Here is a 21695-nt window from a genome sequence, read left to right as displayed (position 1 = left end):
ATTTTTTGCTTCAAATGACTGTGTCTGGGGATTGGCTCAAATTATATTGATGTAAAAGATGTTTTTATATGTAAAACTATCTGAGAAACACAATGGCATAATCATTTTCAAAACAAAAAAGCGAGCATTGCAATTGTGAGAAAAATGCAATTTTATTTTAAACTGGAAATATAGCATATTTGGCAACACTGTAACCAAAAATAACTATTTTTTCTACATTCCGTGACTCATTTCCTTCAAAATGCATCTCACCGTTTGTTTATAGACCAAATGAAGCCAAAGATATGAATAAAAGTTAATAATTGATGATTTTTTTCTATGGAAAATTTTCCATGCACGAATAGGGTAACCAACCTAATGTGGACCCCTACATATTTTGGACCCTGTTAATGTATTTGCCTCCTACACTGCCAAGTTTCTCTGCATTTGTTTGGTTTGATACAGCAATTACATTCCTTGGGTTGTCTATTAAGTTTCAATATCATTAGTTCATCTATAATTGTTTAAAATTAAACAGAATCCACAGTTTTCAAAAATATCACCGAAAACGTTTCATGTTTCAACGATAGCCAAGCGGAACCAGTGGAAATGATACATTTTCAAATTGGATTTAAATGTACAATTATAATATTTTTTATCGATTTAATTAGTTTGTCTGATTTGGAATTATGCATGTTACGTGTTTGAAAAGGTTTCTTCGTAATGTTTTATCTAAAAAATCTTGAATAAATGGTGTCCACAATATGTCTTAAAAAATTTATATCGACTTATTTTGTACACCCCTCGATTTTCTTTCTTGACAGCTATTTGTTTATCGAGTTAGAATAATCAAAAAGTGAAAAATTTCGCAACGGTAGGTCGCCTGCTCTTTTTGGTCAAATTATTTAAAAATGTTCAAACCAATGGATGTCGAAAATCAAGGAACATTTCATTGAAGGCCATAATATGACCAAAGAGGAGACTTCTGAAATCCATGTTGAAGAACATTTGTAGTTCGAATTTGTTGAACTCGACGAGTTATATGTTGACAAATCTAAGAGGCATATCACAGCTAAATAATGATAATAAGAGTGTCCTTGCTGAATTCCTAGAATCGCCTGAAACACTCACACGAACAAGAACATCACGATTCAAGCGAAGTAGTCCTGTTGTTTTAACATTGCGCCGAACAGTTGAATACCACAAGGCGAAAACTGAAGAAAAAAGGAAAGTAAAGGAAAAGAATCAAAGAAAAACTGAGCTTAGAAAGAATAACAAGAAACCACCTCGTAAACAAAAGAATTAAAAATTAATATTTAGTACAAGAAGATTCCTGACGAACTTTGAACCTTGATTTATCATCCACTTGAGGATGTTACTCCATAATACTGCTACAGATGAATTGTTACACGAAATATATTATTAACTCTATTGCATAACATTTAATGCTGCTTTGTTAAGTCTGCAGTAACCTAATTGTACCGAAAGTTTTTCTATTTCTCAAAATGATAGAACTAAAAAATACTTCATGCAGTCAGTCTTCCATATAAAGGTTATTGTACCATTTTTGATTGGCAGTCACTGCAAAGAGAACGAGTCAGTAGGTCAGTTTAGTACAAAAAACTTCACTGTTTCCAAAATATATTCAGTCACATTCAGTGTGTCCAAAATATGCTCCAAATTAGTGTGGAACGGTCCGAAATGTGAAAAATTCATGCTGTGAAGAAATGTCATTTTTGAGTTTATGTCAATGTATAAAACATCCATTGACAGTTTTCTTTCAAGAACAATAATTTTGGAGCAGACTCGTGCATGATTTGCATTAAAAAACATAGGCAAGCAAATATTTTTTGACGTTCACGTAATTTCACTTCCTCTAGGGGTCCAAAATTGGTTGGTTACCCTATGACACGCCATACAAATTTTGTCATCGATACACACCTATGACACGTGTGAGTGCGACTTTTGTTTACATTCATAGTAAAAACTCACAACATAGTCAACCGATCTTCGAAATATTTGAGATATTAATACAGAATAGATAAAAGCGTCAATTGTCTTCTTTGAATTGTTTATTCCATTTATAAGATTCAAGATATTCAATCTCAAACTTTAAAAATCGTTTTTCTCGAAATGTGTAAAATGGCGCTTGTCATAAGATAGCACAACAGCGACGATATGTAACATACTAAAATAGCATTTGAAGGACAAAAGGTCGAGCGATGGCGACTGATTGTTTCTAATGCTAGTAATTTTAGAACTAGTAATCTTATCGGAACACCGAATACAAAGTACAGAACCGTGGCGCCAGTCCTAATTGCCTTATGTAGTACGGGACGGAAAACTTATTGTTCAATAAACCATAAATTAAGTGATAAGAAGAATTGTAGGTGAACAACAAAGCTCTACTGAAATCGGTCTACGACGTTAAACGGAAGTTTTGCATTGTGTCGAACCGGAAATAGATTACAATTGGTATAAGCAATTGTCGTCGGAATAAGTCTGAAACAAACACTTGACCAAAACATTTAATAAATATTTCTGCTTCCAGAAAATTCCTATATTTGGCAAATCAGTATCACTCAACAACCGCCATTAATTAATTATCTAGTTTCTTATCTTCTATACTTCCACGTGGATAGGATCGAAATCCTTGAATATCCAAATATCAATCAAGTCACGAGTTCGCTTCTTGGATTCGAGTAGTTCAGGCGAATCCAAAGTTTCGTCGATCGATTCCAGATCCGGCGCGAAGAACGCATTCGGGGTAACGGTGGCAGGGGCACTGTCGGATACATTTTGCAGGATTCCAGCTGCCATCATTGGGTCCAAGGATCCGTGTGTGAAATGTGCATCGTTGATGCGAGGTTCTCTACCACCATAGCGAACGTTTGTACTGTTAATCTGATTCTGGATGACGTCCACATTGATCCAATCACCGAAAACACGGCGGCAAACTTCAACATAGAAATTGACGTCGATTTGATTGCCGAAAGGCTGGTAGACAGATTCAGTCGTTGGGAAGAATCCGGTGGCGGTGCACTGTAAATACAAACGCTGGCGGTGTCCATTCTGAAGTTCGTCCGAGTCGAAGCTAGTTTCCATGAATGGTGCCAAGTACGTTGAAAAGTTAAGATTGACGCACTCTTCAAACTGGTGTTCGCGGGCAAACCATGTGTTCAAGGCGTGCAGGCTGTTGTCGATGGTATCGTTTTGCATTTGTTCGCACATTGTGGTAGTCGATGCGGTATTACTCAAATGCAAAATTTCACGCTGGATGTCGGTTTGAAGACCCAACAGGAAAGCAGTTACTTCCAATGATTCGTCGGTATTTAGTGGTTGACACAGATGGAACAGTTCAGTCAATACGTCGCTCTGACCGAGAGAAATGAGATTTTGTGCAACGAGAAAACCACTGAATATGGTATTGTAACAATCACGGCTTCCATGTGTTCCGATGGTATCACCAAGTGACTCCATGAAGCTAGGAATTGTTAAACTAGCCTCAACTGGTCCGCTGGAAACCCAGACACCATTGCTCAAATGGGGGTACTTTTGATGGAAATAGCTAGCCAAGGTACCACCGTGTCCGTATCCCAACAGAACAATCTTAGCATTTGGGTTATTAACAACGTCCATCTTCAGGTAATGGATCCATTCGGCCAAATCAGCCAGCGTTTGGTCGATGGTTAAAAAGTCCATGTTTTCTGTAGTGGCATCCCTATGAATAAGTCGAACTATGATAATTCAGTCCTCAAAAATCACTTTATTATACTCACGAAACCGGAAGACTGCGTCCAAAGTAGCGATGTTCGTTGGCAAACATATGTGCTCCCTCTAGGTAGGCAATATCGAAGAACAGTCCTTCGCTCAGGTACCGTGTGTTGATAGCCGAATCCGTTCCGACGATGACAAAGATCGGTCCATAACGATAAGCGTTCTCATCGTTGGCATAATACCGCATCGAATAGGTGTCCCGATTGCGCGGATTGAAGTGATCCACACGAGTCTCGAACCAACTTTCACGGACAACTCCACTGGCAACGGCTATCAAGCCTGCCAGCATGAACAGCGCTTTACTGTTCATGTTTACAAATTGGAATTCGGAATCTGTCTTCGGAAAAACCAGCGTCCTTACCCCACACTGCTTGAGTTACGTACGAAATGGTGATCGATAGCAAACAACAACCTTTTATAGCCTAGCACTTATTAATTGCAATAAGGTAGTAGCAACCTGATACGGATAACAGACAGACGATAGGTTCGATGTTGGGTATAGTTATACGTTGATTAGATTTAGTATATTATCGAGCCATAAATACGAATGAAAGGTTCGTTGAGTACACGTGCTCAGGACGATGTAGTTCGGTGTGATTCAAAGTGCTTCCGATTTTTTCTTTCTTTCGAGCTGGCGCCATATCGAGTGGGTGTGCGATGGCCGCCATCGAGATTTGATAAGGTCCTTTGTGACCAAATCATATTCCATCATAGCTCCAGATAACAAAAAAAAACAATTCTCCACAAAAAAGAGGTTCGTTCGAGTGCTGTAACTTCCTTTAAACAATGAAAAATGTTAAATTTGCATACTGCGTATCAACACCAAGTCGATTGGAAGATCAGTGAATCATATGGTACTTTCCATGCAATTAGAACTAAAGTAATCGTTCATTCTCACTATGCTATATTCCTCCCTAAGGAGGAAAAATTGATGGTGAAACCACTCTTTGTACGTGAAGGGCATAAATTCTAATCAATAAAGTCATGGGTGCGTTTCGACTTCGTCTCACCAGAAACCGACACTGACTTATTGTCGGAATAGATCTGTACCGGCTCGACGCTAAATCCTTCATGTACATTTCGCATTGGCCAACTTTGGGCTTATCTGTGTCTCATCCTCTTAATAGAACTTCTAGTCTAAAGGGACATCACGTAAATTGTGTTTCCGTTTTGGGATTTAGCGTCAAGCCGGTGCTAATCTATTCCGGCAATAAGTTAGTGTCGGTTTCTGATGAGATGAAGTCGAAACGGACCCACAACTTTATTACGTCCATCAGCGGCGTAGTAGGGCGGGGGGTTGGGGGTTGGGGACGAACCTCTCCCCCGATATATTTTGGTGAAATTTGAAAAAATTGAAAATGTTAAACAAAAATATGCATAATATTTTAAATGGAATTCTCAAAGTTTCATTTGCAAAAGTTATCTTGTGAAAATATCTCCTTGTAGTGAAAATTGGCAGCAGACTCAACACCTACCTGTCGGCTCATTGTGGAGGCTAGCTCAACCGCCGAGGACTATAACAAGTAGATCGCGGCGAAGCGAGGAGCTGGGAGCTTATTGTTTCACGAAACGGATATTGGTACCGAGAGAAATTTCACCACATTATGTAGTCCTTGACTGACGGCGGACATGGACTGGAGAGTGTGCGAGAAGTATCCCCATAGAGACCACCAGGCGATTCGCTACCGCATCGGCCAATGGAACCCTGCAGCAGCACGGAGAAGGACGGGCGGCAAGCTAAAGTGGAAGACGAAAGTCTTTAACGAAAACCTCTTTGTTGAGTTACTTCGGCGAACAATGGAATCAAGTACGTTGATGCGGCTGATCTAACAAGAAGGATTGTGACGGCTTGTGACGTTACAATGTCACGAAAACTAGGGCCATGCAGTTGACGGCGTGCAGCTGAGGGACGATTCATAAATTACGTAACGCTTTTAGGGGGGAAGGGGGTACGACAAGTAGTGACATAGGGGGAGGGGGAGTAAGCTAGATCGTTACGTAACATGTTTTCACCGAAGAAAAAAAAATTTCAATGGATGGGGGGAATGGAGACATTTGACAATTTGTTACATGGGGGGAGGGGGGAGTCAATTTCGGGTAATTTTTGCGTTACGTAATTTATGAATGGTCCCTACTGGTTAAATGAGTAACTCAGTACGCCACATGCTACAGGCGGGCTCAGAGCGCAAGAACGGAGAGTGAGAGAGGAGCGCAAGCGACGTTTCTAGAAAAAAGGGAGATCAAGCTTAGCAAGCCAATTGCCATAAGTAGCTGTGCTGAGAAATAAACGCCAATCCCTGGGGGACGTATACTGAGTCGTCATGACGAAGACGAGGGTCCTTCGACACCAGCTGAAATATGCCCGGGTAAGCTAAAGATAATCGTTGAGTGTCTTCCCGAATCATGATTCAACTACCTGGTCACCGACACCGTATGACAAAGAAGAAGGAGGTAACACAGCCGAGTGGCAAGCGACTAACGACGAGCTTAAAGAAGCGTCGATGTGACTAAAATCAAAGAAAACCCCCGGTCCGGATGGAATACCAACCGTGGCGCTGAAAGCTGCGATCCTGGCATATCCGGACATGTTCAGGATGCTACTGCTGAAGTCTTTAGACGATGGTAATCCCCGAAATGAGAAAGGTACAGAAGCTGATGTTGCTGCCAAAGTCAGGGAAGTCACCGGGACACCCAGCCTCGTATAGACCAATGCCGCAGCGTAGCATAAAAGAATGAGCCAGATCCTGAAGTGCTACTTCCAGAGTAGAGCACTGCTGTACCAGACGAACAAAAGAGGCAGAAGGCAATGCGAGTCGCAGCGGGCGTTCCTCAGGGCTCCATTCTCTGTCCAACACTTTGGAATGGGATGTACGATGGGGTCTTAACACTGCGGCTGCCCAGGATAGTGAAAATCGTTGGTTTCGTGGACGATGTGTCACTAACGGTGAGACACTTTAAGAAATGGAAGTGTCGGTGACGGAGACAATAGATGCGATCGAGAGCTGGATGAACGGGTCAAACTGCAAATAGCTCACCACAAGACGGATTTGTTGTTGGACAGCAATTGCAAAGCGGTTCAGCGGGTACAGATCACCGTCGAAGGGCATGTTTATGCATCGGAGCGTGCACTGAAGCAATTGGGAGTAATAATCGACGACTGATTGAGCTTTAACAATCACGTTGATTACACATGCGAAATGTCGGGTCATTATCTAGTGTTTCGTCATAGATACTGCGATATGGGGCTCCTGCTTGGGGTGCGGCGCTGAAAACCAAGTGAAACCGCGAAAAGCTGAACAGGACGCTTCGACTGCTGGTCGTACGAGTTGCGATTGCGTAGCCTTGTCGCCGAGATGATCCCCATCTGCATCACCCTGACGGAGGATATCAAATGCTACAATCAATGAAACGTGAGGAAGATGATGAGAATCGATTCGATGGTGACGTGGAAGCGGGAATGGGACAAAACAGAGAAAGGAAAGTGGACCTACCGGCTCATCCAAACCTGTCGACGTGGGTCAATAGAAAGCACGGAGAGATGACCTTCCCCCTGAAACAGCTCCTACCGAGCCACGGCTGCTTAAAAAGTATCTTCATTGGTGTGGGTACGCAACGTCAACACTGTGCCTGGAGTGTGACAACGTCGAGGAGACGCTGGAGCGTCTTTGAATTTCCGAGGTTTGAAGTCTTTGAATGTCCGAGGAGAGTCTTTGAATGTCCGAGGTTAGAAGTGACGTGTAGGGGGCTACTTAAATCGGGAGGACCGGACATCAACCCGGATAATGTAGCCTACATAATAACAAGCGACGTAAAGACGTGGAACGCAGTAAACAGAGATATTATGTAGATCATGACCGTCTGCACGGAATGGACATCGAGCAACGGTTTCGGGAGAGAAATCACCGCCAGGGAACCGCAGGAATAAGCTAGATCCACGGCCGAGGACTAGTCGAGTAGACTGCAACAGAGCAGCGAGTATGAATCATTTAAACGCCAGCGAACCGGACGTCACGCTCCATGCTGATTCGCCAGACTGACCCCGGCACCCCATCGGTTGTTCCGACAGAAAAATAGCGAAAACCAAAGAAGAATCGATATTGGGTGAACTTTTTTCGACAGGGAACTCTCCGTTAGCGTAAGCTAGATTCACCGCTGGGGACTAGACTGAGTAGACAGCGACGAGACACCACTAGTCGCGGGTCAACGGCGCACCATTGCACCGGATACCCTGCTTCACCAGAACCGCCGAACTGACCTCGGCACCTAGCTAATTAGCTCGATCTCGGGAGAATTTCTCTCGCCGGGGAATTCTCTGTCAGAGTAGGTCAGGTCCATCGTCGGGGACTAGACCGAGTTATTCGCGAACAAGTCGATGAGCTGAATGGATCATCAAGGAAGTAGTGCTAAATGGCCCAAGAAGAGAACTAAAGGGCTTAAAGGAGTTGCGGTGCTAAATGGCACCGGTCATGGAGCCATAGGGCTCAAGAAGTTGTAGTACTGAAACAAAATAAGAATCGGTATCGGGAGAACTTCGTTCGTCTGGGACCTCTCCATCAGTGTACAGTCCGATTCACCGCCGGGAATGACATCGCGTAGACCGCGACGATACACCACCAGTCGCGCCGGGGCTCCAGCAAACCGGATGCCCTACTCTACCGGAATCGTCGAACTGACCTCAGCACCTGACTGGTAGGCTCGCTTTCAAACTTTTCTCGCCGGGGAACTTTTCGTCGGAGTAGGCTAGATCTATCGTCGGAGACTAGACCGAGTAGTTCGCGAACCAGTCGGAAGCTCAACGAGGAAGTGGCACTGAATGACACAAGGGAACTGAAGGGCTCAGTAAATTAGACAGTCTGAAGCTTGCCGCCCAGATTGTCCTCGTAAGGGAAGAGCATTAATTCTAGACCCACAGCTAGTTTTCCTATCTTGACTACCCAAACCCGTTTCCTGAGTTTTTGGTTTTTGAATATTTTTTTTGCTCAGAATGCTTTTGAACATTTTTTCATATATATATACAAAAAAATCATATCCCCCCCCCCCCCCCGAAAAGTTTTCTTACTAGGCCACTGACGTCCATTCTGGTTAGATTCATTATCTACTCCTTCAAATTCTAGAAGAATTTCCAGACGATCTGAAATTTTCGTTTTATAAAATTGATAACACTTTTAACTTCTTCTGGTAAGTAATGCATGCAATAAAATATTCTGATAATACACAAAAAGTACACTTCAATGAAACTAACTGTCTCTCGTTCGACATTCGCGTATGTCCTTGTTTTATCACCCTTCCGATATCAACATGTTTATATACTTGGTGCAGCTCGTGGTTCATGCGTCTGCGCCATTCTCCTATCTCTATTGTGCCGCCAAGTATTGAATGTAGAATTTTTATCGCAATTACAGCGAGCTCTCGATATTTTGCTTCCTCCTCGCCAATACCCGATAGCAAATCAGAGCAACAGGGAGTATCAGTAATTTGTATAGAGTTTTTTGTTTGTCTACGGAACTTATGCCACGTAAACCATTGTTGACTATGGGACTTATGCCACGTAAACCATTGAAAGTTCTTTTCACGATCGCAGTTGCAACACGCTTTTATAACATCGTTCTCGCTTGTCACTAATCTTGGAACATATATGAATTTGTCGACAGCTTCATACCGAGACCCATTAATTTTTACCTCGGAACCAACATTGTTCGTACTGCCTTCTAATACCTTATATTTTGTCTTGTCTCAATTTAAAGTCAGTCCGATTCTCGCAGCCTCGCTTTTAAGAGGTGCAAACACGTGTTCCACTGCTCTGCAAGACCCCATGATGTCGATGTTGCCAAGCCAAGAGATCTCGTGATAATGTTTCCATTACTTTATACATCAGAGCTTGTATCGGCAATATTGAACAATAGATTAGAGAGTGCATCGCCCTGCTTCGATCCATCTAGCATAATAAACAACTTGCATGTCTGTCCAATTTTTTTTGAAGCTTGCCAGTGTCATACGAATCAGTTTTATCGGAATTTCATGCATTATCTGACACAGTGCTTTTCTTTCATTGAATCTGACGCAGCCTTGAAATCTGCGAGCAGATAGCGCTTTCGAAAAATATATTCCCAAAGTTTATCCGGAATTTGTCGCAGGGTAAAATTCTGATTCATCTTCCTTCTCGAAACCCTCTTTGTGATTCGTCCAACGGAACGGAAACAAAACACGGAAGCGTATCTTATAGACGGCATTGAGCCATAAGTCATATGAGGCCAACCACCCAATCCAAAGGCATTTCTTTTACCATCCAGATCAACTCGATCACGCAGTGGATTGGTTCGTACAGTTGGATACACAAACCTTCGCCTGTCGCTCTCACGATTAAGTGTTTTCTCGGCTGTCCTCAGCTTATCATACCGTGCCCCTTGCACGTTTGATCCCCTGTACTTCTAAGGCTTCGTAAATCTATTGCCAAGCGTCGTTCAAGTTTATTTATTTATTTGGGATCAGGGAAAAGCCCGCTGGAGCTGTTTTAACTCTCTGTCTCCAGCAGGCATAAAACCTCCTCATCTTTTATATCAACAGATAACAAACATCCAAATGATACCATTCGTCACTTATAACTACAATTAAAACTAACAGCATAATCTTAACAACTAGGAACTAGCACTAGACTACAGCTAACAAGATAATGAGCTTAGAAAGGATTTCTTGACAGCGTTACGGGACAAATGGAAGTCGAAGACATTGGAACAGCGATTAAAAAGACGACACATACTGACGAAAGGTGCGTTATAGCCATAATTTGTTCTGGCTACCGGAATGCGAAAGAAAAGATGGGTTCGAAGACTGCGATGACGAATGTCGATGTCCAAAAGTTGTAGAAGTTCGGAGCAATCGATTCGAGATTGCAGTAGATCGGCAATGAAAACGGCCTTCGAAACTTTCCGGCGTACAGACAGAAGATCGAGGTCAATAAGCTTCAGTGGGTCCCTCCATGGGAGTCGACGCTGAATATCATTTTGGTAGTAGTAGGTCATAGACTAACAGACATAACACTCGAAAACAATGCTTCGCCCGCTTTAACGGTCATTTTAAATATATTTGTAGTTGGGACTGTGGCCACATTTGAAATTATGGCGCCACTGACACATGAACAAGCATATGGGGGATAGACAACTAGTGAAAAATTGTTCCCAAACCTGGGGGGTAACCCATCAGCAAATGAGTGTTTGGGACTGTGAATAAAAGGTGGAGTTAGTGTTGTGGGAAAACTGCCGGATCGATGTTTTTTGTGGGAATTCCCTCATAGTGTTATGTCTGTTAGTCTGTGGTAAGGTGCCCAGACTACATTGCCGTATTCGAGTGTAGAGCGAACCAAAGCACAATAGAGTGCTTTTAAACAATGTATGTTGGTAAAGTTCTTAGTGACTCTGAAAACGAATCCCAACAGCTTAGAGGCCTCAGAAATAGTGTACTCAATGTGGTGCTTGAAGTTTAGTTTGGGATCTAAGTAGACTCCTAAATCTTCAACAGATGATTACCGTTTGAGAACGATTTGTGAGATATTGTAGTCGAAATTAACTTTCGAGTGTTTGCGAGTAAAAGATATAACCGAGCACTTGGAGGCGTTCAACATCATCCTATTGGCATAGCACCAATTGGTGAACACATCTAACTGGGACTGCAAGAATTCTGCGTCTTTGGCATTCCTGAAAAGCTGAAATAGTTTGAAGTCGTCAGCGAACGAAAGTTTCATACACTTTAGCAAATGGTTTAAATAGAGCAAAAATATGAAAGGTCCGAGATGACTGCCCTGAGGAACTCCCAAGCTGGCAGTAAATGGTGATGTCGTACAGCCTCCAATTTTTACTGCCATTTCACTTTCGGTTGGGTACGAGTACAGCCAATCCAGGAAGGAGCCATTAAATCCAAGCCTACTTAATTTGGAAACAGTTATCTGGTGATTAATTTTGTCAAACGCCGCGTAGAAGTCGGTGTAAATGGCATCTACCTGTAATCTTGCTTGTTAACACTGACTGATGATGGATGTGTAAGATACTAAGTTTGTAGTAGTTGACCGTTTAGGCATAAAGTTATGTTGGGTCTCGGATAATATATAGTATAGTTTCTTTGGTATGAATTGATCAATAGCATATGATACAACGTGTGTCCAAGACAAAGCAGCAGAGTTGCACTCACCATTGAATAATACATAGTATACAGTTTCAGCGGTGCTTATCTTAGTTATCTCTTATGGCCACATTTACCGTTCGTCCGTCGAGCTCTCGGGCATAATCCTCGACAGTCGACAGTCCCTGTATATGCATAAGAAAAAAATGGTTTCGAAAATCGTGAATAAAGTGCCTCGAATTTTAGAACAATCAGGTTTTTACGTTACACAAACAGGACCATCACGGTTTCCGCCATATTATTAACAAATTGATTTTCTGTACGTGAACTAGTACACAACTTTATAAATACTAATCATTAAACCAAAGGTTAACTCATGATGTTATTAATAGATTTAGGAACACTACTAGTCCACAAAATCAAAAACAGTCTGGATACTTTCACGTGAAATATTTCACGAATCTCCGAATTTTATTCATGAATCCATTCAATTTTCGTGAACTAATTCATCATTCCTAATATTTTAGTCGCGATCCAATAGTGCTCGAGAAATAGTTCACAAAATCATCAAATATTATGTATTCGTGAACTGGTTCATGATTCCTAGAACAATAGTCGCGGCTGATTATTCGAGCACGTGAAATAGTTCACAAAATCATGAAATATTATTCATTGATGCGTGAGCTAGCTCATGATTACATGACTTACCGTCTACCTTGCATGCTCGTGATATTTAGAACATATCCCTAATTATTTTGAATTTCATGCAACATGGTCCTGAAACTTTCACGTGAACTATTTCGCTCCAGCATCAGTCGTATAATCATTTTTGTTCCATGCACTATTCCATGAAATGTCACTTAGGTCCAGCTGCTAGCAACCAGTAGACCTAGAACATCGTTATTCATTTGATTAGTGATGGCTGGACAAAAAATCAAACTGTGCTGAAAAAATATGAAGAAAACGTGCAAATAAATACCGAAAAGTGTAATTAAGATCCTAAAATCAAAATCATACATCACCTTACTCGTGACAAAAATATCTAAAATCATGACTAAGATCCTGAAATCATTAACATAAATCACTTTACTCGTGATTAAAATATCCCGATGACGTGAATACAAATTACGAAAATCGTGACTAAGATTCTGCAATCATGAACGTAAATCACGCCACTCTGACAAAAAATCCGATAGTAAACTCATAAATAATCTATCACGATAACGTGATGAAGAATCACAAAATTGCGAATAAGCTCCTTCAATCATGAACATCGTTTAACTGTCGGTTGTGTGTTCCCAAATTATGAACAAGGATCATAGCCAAAACAAACATGTCGAGGGAATAACCATGGTAACCCTACAGAATATTCGAATTTAACGCCATGTATATATTCGGCGCGAACTAGTTTTTTTGGAAACACAAATAGTTTCATGAATACAAGGTTTATTATTCATAATTTTAGAAACTTGGTCATGGTTTTCGTAAATCGTTCAGTTCACGAAATCGTGATTTTTTCTCATAAATTTATGCACAGATTTTTTTTCATGCAGTCGCATGGTTCTCTCAAGCCTGAAACCAGACAGTCCTGCGCAAATCCCTTCATACCACCAGATAATTGTCCACGTCAACGAATGGTCCTCGAAAGTTTCTGACATCAGAAAAAAGTCGACCGCCACCAAAACTTGGTCGATTTTCGAACAAAGTTGCGTCATTCGGGTGGTTCCAGGGGTGGATCGATTGGTTCAACGCGATTCGAAATTGGTCGTAACATAGCTCTCATTAGTCTCCTATATCATGCCTCCACGCGAGTCTAGCTCTAATGGTGACAATTGGTCCTTAGACCGGCGACAACTGGGTGCTACAAGCCTTCTGCCGATAGTAGCAGAAAGGGGGAGGGGAACGAAAGAATCTAAGGCTTGAAAATACGAACGCTAAAATTAATAGTTGATTGGAGATCTGAAACTTCGCCTCGCGAGCATTTTTTTTCGAGAGTTGTCCTACTGGAGCTATAGAGCTATGTTCTCGGAAGGGCTTCCCGTCTGAATCACACACTACAATTGCAGATGAGACAGGCAATGGTGCCCACTAAAACACTACTTTAGGCCAATTGTAGCGGGCCGTGATTCTGAATGTGATAGGGGGAACGGGGCCAATTCGGACCTAGTAGGGGTTTATGAGCTATAGAACTGGAACGTGTCAACAGATTCACAAATAAATATTTTTTCCTGAAAGCTCTTTGCTAGATAAAACTTGGAAATAAATATATAATAAAAAGTAAGAGCTGGGCCAAAACGAATTGGCCAGCGGTCCGAATTGGGCCACTTACCCCTATTTATTGTACGGTGCAGGTATGTGCGGGCGTAGGGACTTCGCGATCGCGTGTATTATCGCGAAGGACTCGAGTATTTGTACGTTAACGTGTACGATCGCGTGTGCGTTTGTATATCGCGTGTGTTAACGTGCATGTAACTTCGCGTGTATAAATTATATATTAAAACCGTTTGCCTTTCGCATATTTACGTGTGTTATAGAATGATCGCGCGCGGACCGTGAATCTTATACTTAATTTTTCGTGTATGGTTCAGATTCTAGAATAAAGTGAGTTCATCCATATCACTACAGGTCCCAGTCATGTCGCCATGGCACGTGTTGTCCAATTGATATGAGAGCTTTCTTTTTAATTGATTCAATTGAAGGCATAGACCTAGACTTCTGGAATCGAGGATAGAGACTTTCGGACGTGACCGATCCATGATCGCGCGATTGAAGGGAACTGTAGGTTCACGCTTGAGACTGCGTTTGAATGTTTATAAGTGCTGAGACGTTCCTATTATTACCGGGATGTTATCATGTCTGCGAGAGCGCAGGTGTAGGTTGCGTGGACGGCCGCAAAAGGCTCAAGCATTTGTATGTTTGTTTTTCGCGTGTATGTGACTTCGTGTGTATAAATTCTATTTTTATGACGCCATGGATATTAAAATAGTAGCAGTTTAGTTTAGTGGATTTGAGCATTATATTTTTGATTGGTCCACCTGAAAGCATTGGACTTATGCTACTAGGGCCCAGAATGCGGGTTTCCGGGGACGAAATCGATTCATGATCGCGCGAACACGGTAATTGGAGGTTCACTCTTGAGACCACGTTTGTTAATTTATAAATGCTAAACCGTTCACTTAGTCACCGGGCTATTATCCTGTATGCGACATCGTGGATGTGGTTGTGCGTGGATGATCGCGAAGGACTCGAGCGTTTGTATTTTGACGTTTTTGTCGCGTGTGTAGTATGTATGTAACTTCGCGTGGCCACATTATTTTTATAAGCGTGTGGCCATTCGTATGTTCGCGTATTCTTCAATGATCGCGCGTGGACGTCTTGTCTAGTTTTTACCCCAATTGATCCAACTGAAGGCATGCATTTGGACTGCTAGAATCAAGGGTAGAGACTTCCAGACGTGACTGATTCATGATTCCGCGAGCGGTGGGTTGATGCTAGAGACCGCGTTAGTAAATCTTTTCCTTTTCGAGTGAACGTGTACTAACTGAACAACTACATAATAAACTATGCTTAACAAGCCGCATCGCTTGCTTGGAGCGAATCCTAGCCCATATACCCTTCTAAACCACCAACTCCACGCCCCCACGGCATCCATAGAAGAGTCTGACGAGTCGTCATCCTTCTGCTAAGCAGGTGGAGCATCAACACTTTCCGTCTACCTTATTCTTTATCCTTCTCCGTGGACGATGGGGGCGGCCGGCAATGGTGGTCATCATGTTGCTTAAGTTTAAATATTGGTCGGATTCGTATGAACTCCTACTTACCATTTCCCAAGCAACTCTTATTAGATAATCAGCAGACAGTGAATTCTGTGCGCAACGAAATTCCGCAGACATTTTCACATAAAACACACATAGTTTGAAGAACCGCACATAGCCTATTATCTAGGTATTGAGTAATGTCATATTTTTAACACCATTTCCCCACCTGTACGTATCGCAATTATGATGTGACTGATGCTGCTGCTAATGTTGTATAGATCAGTGATCCTCAACCTGGGGTCCTCGGACCCCTAGGAGGCCGTGAAGGCGTTGCTGGGGGTCCGCGAAGAAAAATATTTTTTCCGAATGCAGATTGAAATTTTAAGTCTTGTTTCTTATCAAACTGAAAATAACATATAGATAGCATATAAAATCGATATTTATCTGAGAGGGTCCGCAGCAACCCAGGATAATTTCTAAGGGGTCCATGGTACGAAAAAGGTTGGGAACCGCTGGTATAGATGATACAGCTTTCATGACTCCTAGAATTTAGCAAGCCCTACAATCGACAAATAACACGCAGACATTGCCTGATTGTGTTACGTAAATTACCACCTGTGATGGAATTATCTAAACCGGATAATCTTATAACGTTATTTTGGTAACACGTCAAAGAATGATCAAAAACGAGCCTAATCTTATCGCCCATTGTTGAGGCGTATCAGGAGAATAAATGTACCCGAATGATAACCGACGTTGGCTAAGGAAACACTTAGCGTAACGTCGATGCATTTTTGAAGTTTTAGCTTGGGTTGCATAAAACTCGTCATAATACTCACACTTACAAGAAGGTTTTATCAAATAGGAAGCTCTCGATGGTAATAGTTTCCGGTAAGTCTTTCAAATTAGGTAATTATGGGTAGGGTAGGGTAATGGACCTACTGTTTCACTGTTCCTATTATCACCCAATCCAGTTTGAAGTCGTTGCTCAGAGCAGCGTCTGCATCCTAGCACTAGGGGTTTGCTCAGAAACACAAAGAGTGTTTCCGTTTTTTGGAGAAAGCATCAATTCGGCGCTAGCTGTCACTAAGTTTGTGTCGGATTTTGATGAGAAGTCTGTCGAAACGCAAACTCCATAACTAATTTGGTTATAGGTTTTGTGTTCTCAACCCGCAATGATTGTTCTAAACAATTTTCTTCTATGTTCAGAAAAAAATCGTTTTTGCCTAAATTTTACTCTACTAAGTAGAAATATAGCTTGTTGTTTTATATCTAGATATGCTGCATTCATGTAGCCTTCATATTTTCAACAAAATTGTTTAACATTATCAATAACTTTACTGAAGACGCCACGCCTCTTGCTATTTTTAAAGAGTTACTTCTCCATAATTATCTCTAAGCGATTTTATCACTAAAATTTTTATATCAAAGTATGACGGCGCTGGTGGTTGAGTGGTAAGCGTGACCGCCACTCATTCCAATTTGCCTGGGTTCAATTCCAGCCGAGGTCGTTGAGATTTTTCTGAGGTGAAAAAATCTGTGGTCACGTCTTCCTTCGGAAGGGAAGTAAAGCCGTTGGTCCCCGGTCTATGAGTTTGGTGGATCGATATCTAGTCCAGATAGTGAAGTCACCTCTTTGGCGTCGGTAAAGAAGAAGTGATCCAACTTCTACACTCTTACTAACAAAAATATGCTCCTCCTGTGATACTTGTAGAGTGCGCAGTAGCATATACGGTCTCTAGCAAAAGCAAGTATCGGACTAACCATTCCTTCCCTTTCCTTCCGCGATCTATGTTCGGGCCTGGTCGGCGCCGGTATTGATCAATACTTTAGGATTACCAGGAGTTGCACATTGAAAGATGTTTCGCTATTCCCAAGCATAATTATCTACTTATTCTCTTTGCAACTTCAGCTAGTCCAGATCGATAACGGAGTAGCAGCGACGGGTGGTCGCACAAGCTCAAGCTCAAAATTTTTATATCTAAGTATGCACTATTTTATGCTGGAAAGCTTCTCGCACGTATCAAATCTTCAAAGTTAAGGATTTTTAAATTATGTGATCTTGAGCGTCGCAAATTTTTTTCGAACATTTACCTTACTTTAAAAGATCGCATTCTTTGATATCATTGCCATATTACGCAAGAACATAATCTATAGAGATTTGAAAACTGTTGTTCATGTTGTTTGTAGCCTTGAACGACATCTGTTAGACTACTTATGTTTCTGAATTTTCAATAATTTATCAAACTCATATTAAATTTCAGCATTTTCCAAAAAAAAATTCCGATTTTCATCAAACCCCCCCCCCAACCAAATTTCTGGCTATGCCACTGCCGCATGCCCATTTTGTACTACACATCTAGAAAAAATAATGTAAATTTACGTCTCCTGACCCTGACATATACAAGCATCAAAAATGACTTCCTTTTATGTTTGATTTTAATTTTACATGACGTTTAATTTCGTAAATCATGTAATTTTACTCCATATACAGCGTTTGTTCTAAATGGTAGAAAGTGTAATTTTATGTCATGCACATGTCAAGTATATGTTTCATGTAAGATTAAACGGAACAAGGTTTCGTAAATTACGGTTTGTTGAATTGTGTCATGTTTGCAATAACGTCAACGATAAAATTTAGAGATTTTTGGTGTGTATGCTTTGCTGGCTTTTCGAATGAGCAACATCTGGGCTATGTCACCCGGACGGTGGGATAAGCGGGAGACGCCATGAATTTTCGGTTTTGTTGGCATAAACCCGAATGAAAAATGCGGGTGCCAGTGTTAGAGTTAATAATTAATTATCTAAACAAGATCATCTTCTCAAACAACTTTCGGATACAAGACAGCATTGCAATATGAGTTGTTGTCGGAGGCTGGTTTGCCTGGTGGTCTCCAGTCACGTTGGACAATGTTTCTCTCAAGAAACTTATTACATTATTTCTACAAACGTCTCTTTGCAGAGTGTGGCAGATTATTCAAAACAATTTGAATTTGATTCTGTCTGGCCCAGGGTCATTATTGTTACATGATAAGCAAGCAAGTGACAACTCCACCATCGAAAAAGGTGTCTCGTTCGCGTTATCGCGAGGGGACGCGGCGAGGTTGATCTTCTGTTCCGGAATCTGGACAAACCTTGGTATAATCGAATATCCAGCGATTTGAATATTCGTCGCTCACGTTAGTACTTATTCGGTTTCGCATAAGCCAGGCTTTGCCTCAAAGAGTGCGCATCGATGTTTCCTTCGTTAGTACGTCAACGAACTGACGCCAGTAGCTACGTTTATTGGCTTCCATCAAACTCTTTATTTACGTGTCTAACATCGCGTACTGTCGATAGGTAGCGGGTAGCCCGCCCTCCCGAAAGGTCTTATACGCGGCGGCCTTCTCCGCGTACACGTATGAGCACTCTTTTTCCCTCCATGGGTCTGGATGATGCCCGCGAGAGTTCGCGTCTGGTAAGCGTTTAGTCTGAGCTTGAATCGTGGTATCGATAATCAAGTCAGCCAGAAATCTGTACTTGTATTCGGGGGACCTGAACTGTTAGCAATAGTAATTACCATTGGCAGATGGTCGCTGCCGTGGCGATCAGTCACTGTTGGGGTTCATCAGAGTCACATTCGTCAGTACGCTGGATATGTTATGTGGATTTCCCTCATAGTAGACACTCTTTTCAACATCACATCCACAGGAATCTTCCACATGATTTCCACAACGAACCTTATTGCTACAATAGAGGGCTGTGTGTCCCAGTTGTTTGAAATTAATACAGTTAATGCCCCACGGAACAAAAAGGCGAACAGCTAGACGAAGCTTGTTAAAAAGGAAATAGTTAGCTAGAGCAGACCCAGCGAAGGCAGTTGACATGTGTCCTCTTCCAGTCGGATGCGCCTGTTGCTGAATGCAAACATTTGCAGTCCAGTATCTTCTAGTATCTGGCTGAAGCATGGGGTAGTAGATCCGCCCTATTCAAACTCGTATCGGAGACGACCCCTTCACATTAAACACGGTTAGCTGGAATATATACTCTGTACTCCATTGTAAATTTCCCTGCTTCGCACTATTTACCACCACCCGAAGATTATCAGGTCGTATTTTCCATAATTCCGTCACTGCAGAATATCGTTCCGTCACAACTATAGAAATCTGCAATAAATTCAAACACTTTTTGTCTTTGGCCTGGGAGAAGACCACGCGAGGCCCGGTGGCGGAGATTGGCTATACCGTCGATTTTCTTTCGATATCCAGCTTACCTTATGACGTACCATTGCACAATATTTTGCCTTTCTCAATAGAAAGGTATTGCAACTGCTCTGAAAACCGACTGTTTAACCGAGGCCGGAGGGCCGAGTGACATATACCATTCAATTCAGTTCGTCGAGTACGGCAAATGTCTGTGTGTATGTGTGTTTTTTCTCAGAGATGGCTGAACCGATTTTGATAAATCAAATGAAAGGTATAACGTTCCCATAGGCTGCTATTGAATTTCTAATGGATCCGACTTCCGGTTCCGCAATTATAGGGTGATGAGTACGAGTTCCGCAATGAATGTAAAAAGATGAAAAATTTTCCAAAACGTGACCACAACTGCTTCGATTTGTAGTATTAGGTCACTAACAGCCATTCAAGGTCTCTTTGGCCACATTAGCCACCATCATCGGTTCCGGAAGCCGCGGTGGAAGTATCCATATTCAGAATAACGGTTATATCGTCTGCTCGGAAATTGCTAGGCCGTTTTGACCGAACTTAGTTTCAAATTAAAGGTGTTGCGTCCCCGGAAACTGATATTAAATTTCATCCCGATCTGAGTTCCGGAGTTACGGGTTGTGGAGTGCAGTCACATAGAAAATTCCGATTCAAACCGATACCGCGATGAATGCAAAAATGTAAAAATTTGGCTAAAATGGATGCCAAATAGCTTGCATTTGCAGTTCTAGGTTACTGACGGCCAACCGGAGTCTCGTTGACCACATTGACCACCATAGACGGTTCAGGAAATGCCCGAGGAAAGTGCCAATCTTTAGAAATTAACAAACTCACATCATTTAGGACTGGTGGTATCCAACGGGGGAAAACGATCGGAAATGGTGAGTGAAGCTAAGCAATCATGTGAAAAAAATTCCCCCAGAGGCGAGATTCGAACTCGTAACCATTGAGACTCCGGCCCAATGCACTAACCCTTATGCTATCCCTGGGTATGGTGACATCCCAGAAAGAACATATGATTATCCCACTGTCGACGGTGATCGTACCGTAAACAAGGTATTGGCACTTAAGTCAAAAGATCAAAAATTGAATTATTAGTTTAAACTCACATCAGTTTCCTGAAAATAGTTGGGCCAAACTTAGTCTCAAATGATAGTTGTATTATCACCTCAGATGTCTATAAAATTTCGTACGGATCGCTTATATGGTCCCGGAAATATAGACTGAACCGTCCGGTCACATATGAAATTCCCGTATAAGCCGGAACTCAAACATTTTTTTCAAAGGGAGGACACCAAGAAATTTCAGAAATTAAATTTGTATTTTTGATGCCAAACATCTTTAAAATGCATGAAACGTCGAAATTTTATGTTGCCTCGAAAAAAAAATGTTTTTTGATGAAAATCGACTGTTTTTGGGACTTTGCCGATATTTCACCTTTTTGTTTTATAAATGAAGGCTATGCAATCACTGTAAAAATCGACTTCTCAACCGAGGCCCGGAGGGCCGACTGTTATATATTATTCAACTCACACAATTTTCTCAGAGATGGCTGAACCGATTTTCACAAACTTAGTTTCAAATGAAAGGTATAGCGCTCCCATAAGCTGCTATTGAGTTTTTAGTTGATCTGACTTCCGGTTCCGGAGTTACGGGTTGAAGAGTGCGGCCACACAGCAAATTCCCATATAAACTGGTACAACCATGATGTCCAAAATATGTACAACATATTAAAATTGGTGCAACATTACTCTAGTTTGCGGTTCTTGATCACTAATGATCAATCAAATCAGCTTTGACCACATTGGCCACCTATGACAGTTCATTATGCCTCCGGAGAACTTGCCAAGTTTCTAAGCTAATA

General features: G+C 41.7%; 1 protein-coding gene across 1 annotated transcript; it reads right to left on the bottom strand.

The window, feature by feature from the left end:
- Window positions 1-2506: 2506 nt before the first annotated feature.
- Window positions 2507-4131, bottom strand: LOC131684911 (putative serine protease K12H4.7). The gene is made up of 2 exons (XM_058968160.1): window positions 3759-4131; window positions 2507-3700 (listed from the first exon to the last, which is right to left on the bottom strand). Exons 1-2 carry the CDS (start codon window positions 4064-4066, stop codon window positions 2602-2604), a joined length of 1407 nt encoding a protein of 468 aa, XP_058824143.1. The 5' UTR covers window positions 4067-4131; the 3' UTR covers window positions 2507-2601.
- Window positions 4132-21695: the final 17564 nt, after the last annotated feature.

Source organism: Topomyia yanbarensis, chromosome 2 (genome assembly GCF_030247195.1).
Source record: "Topomyia yanbarensis strain Yona2022 chromosome 2, ASM3024719v1, whole genome shotgun sequence".
Classification (NCBI taxonomy): Eukaryota; Metazoa; Arthropoda; class Insecta; order Diptera; family Culicidae; genus Topomyia; species Topomyia yanbarensis.
Note: the sequence above shows the minus strand (reverse complement) of the source record. Positions and strands in the feature narration are given on the sequence as shown.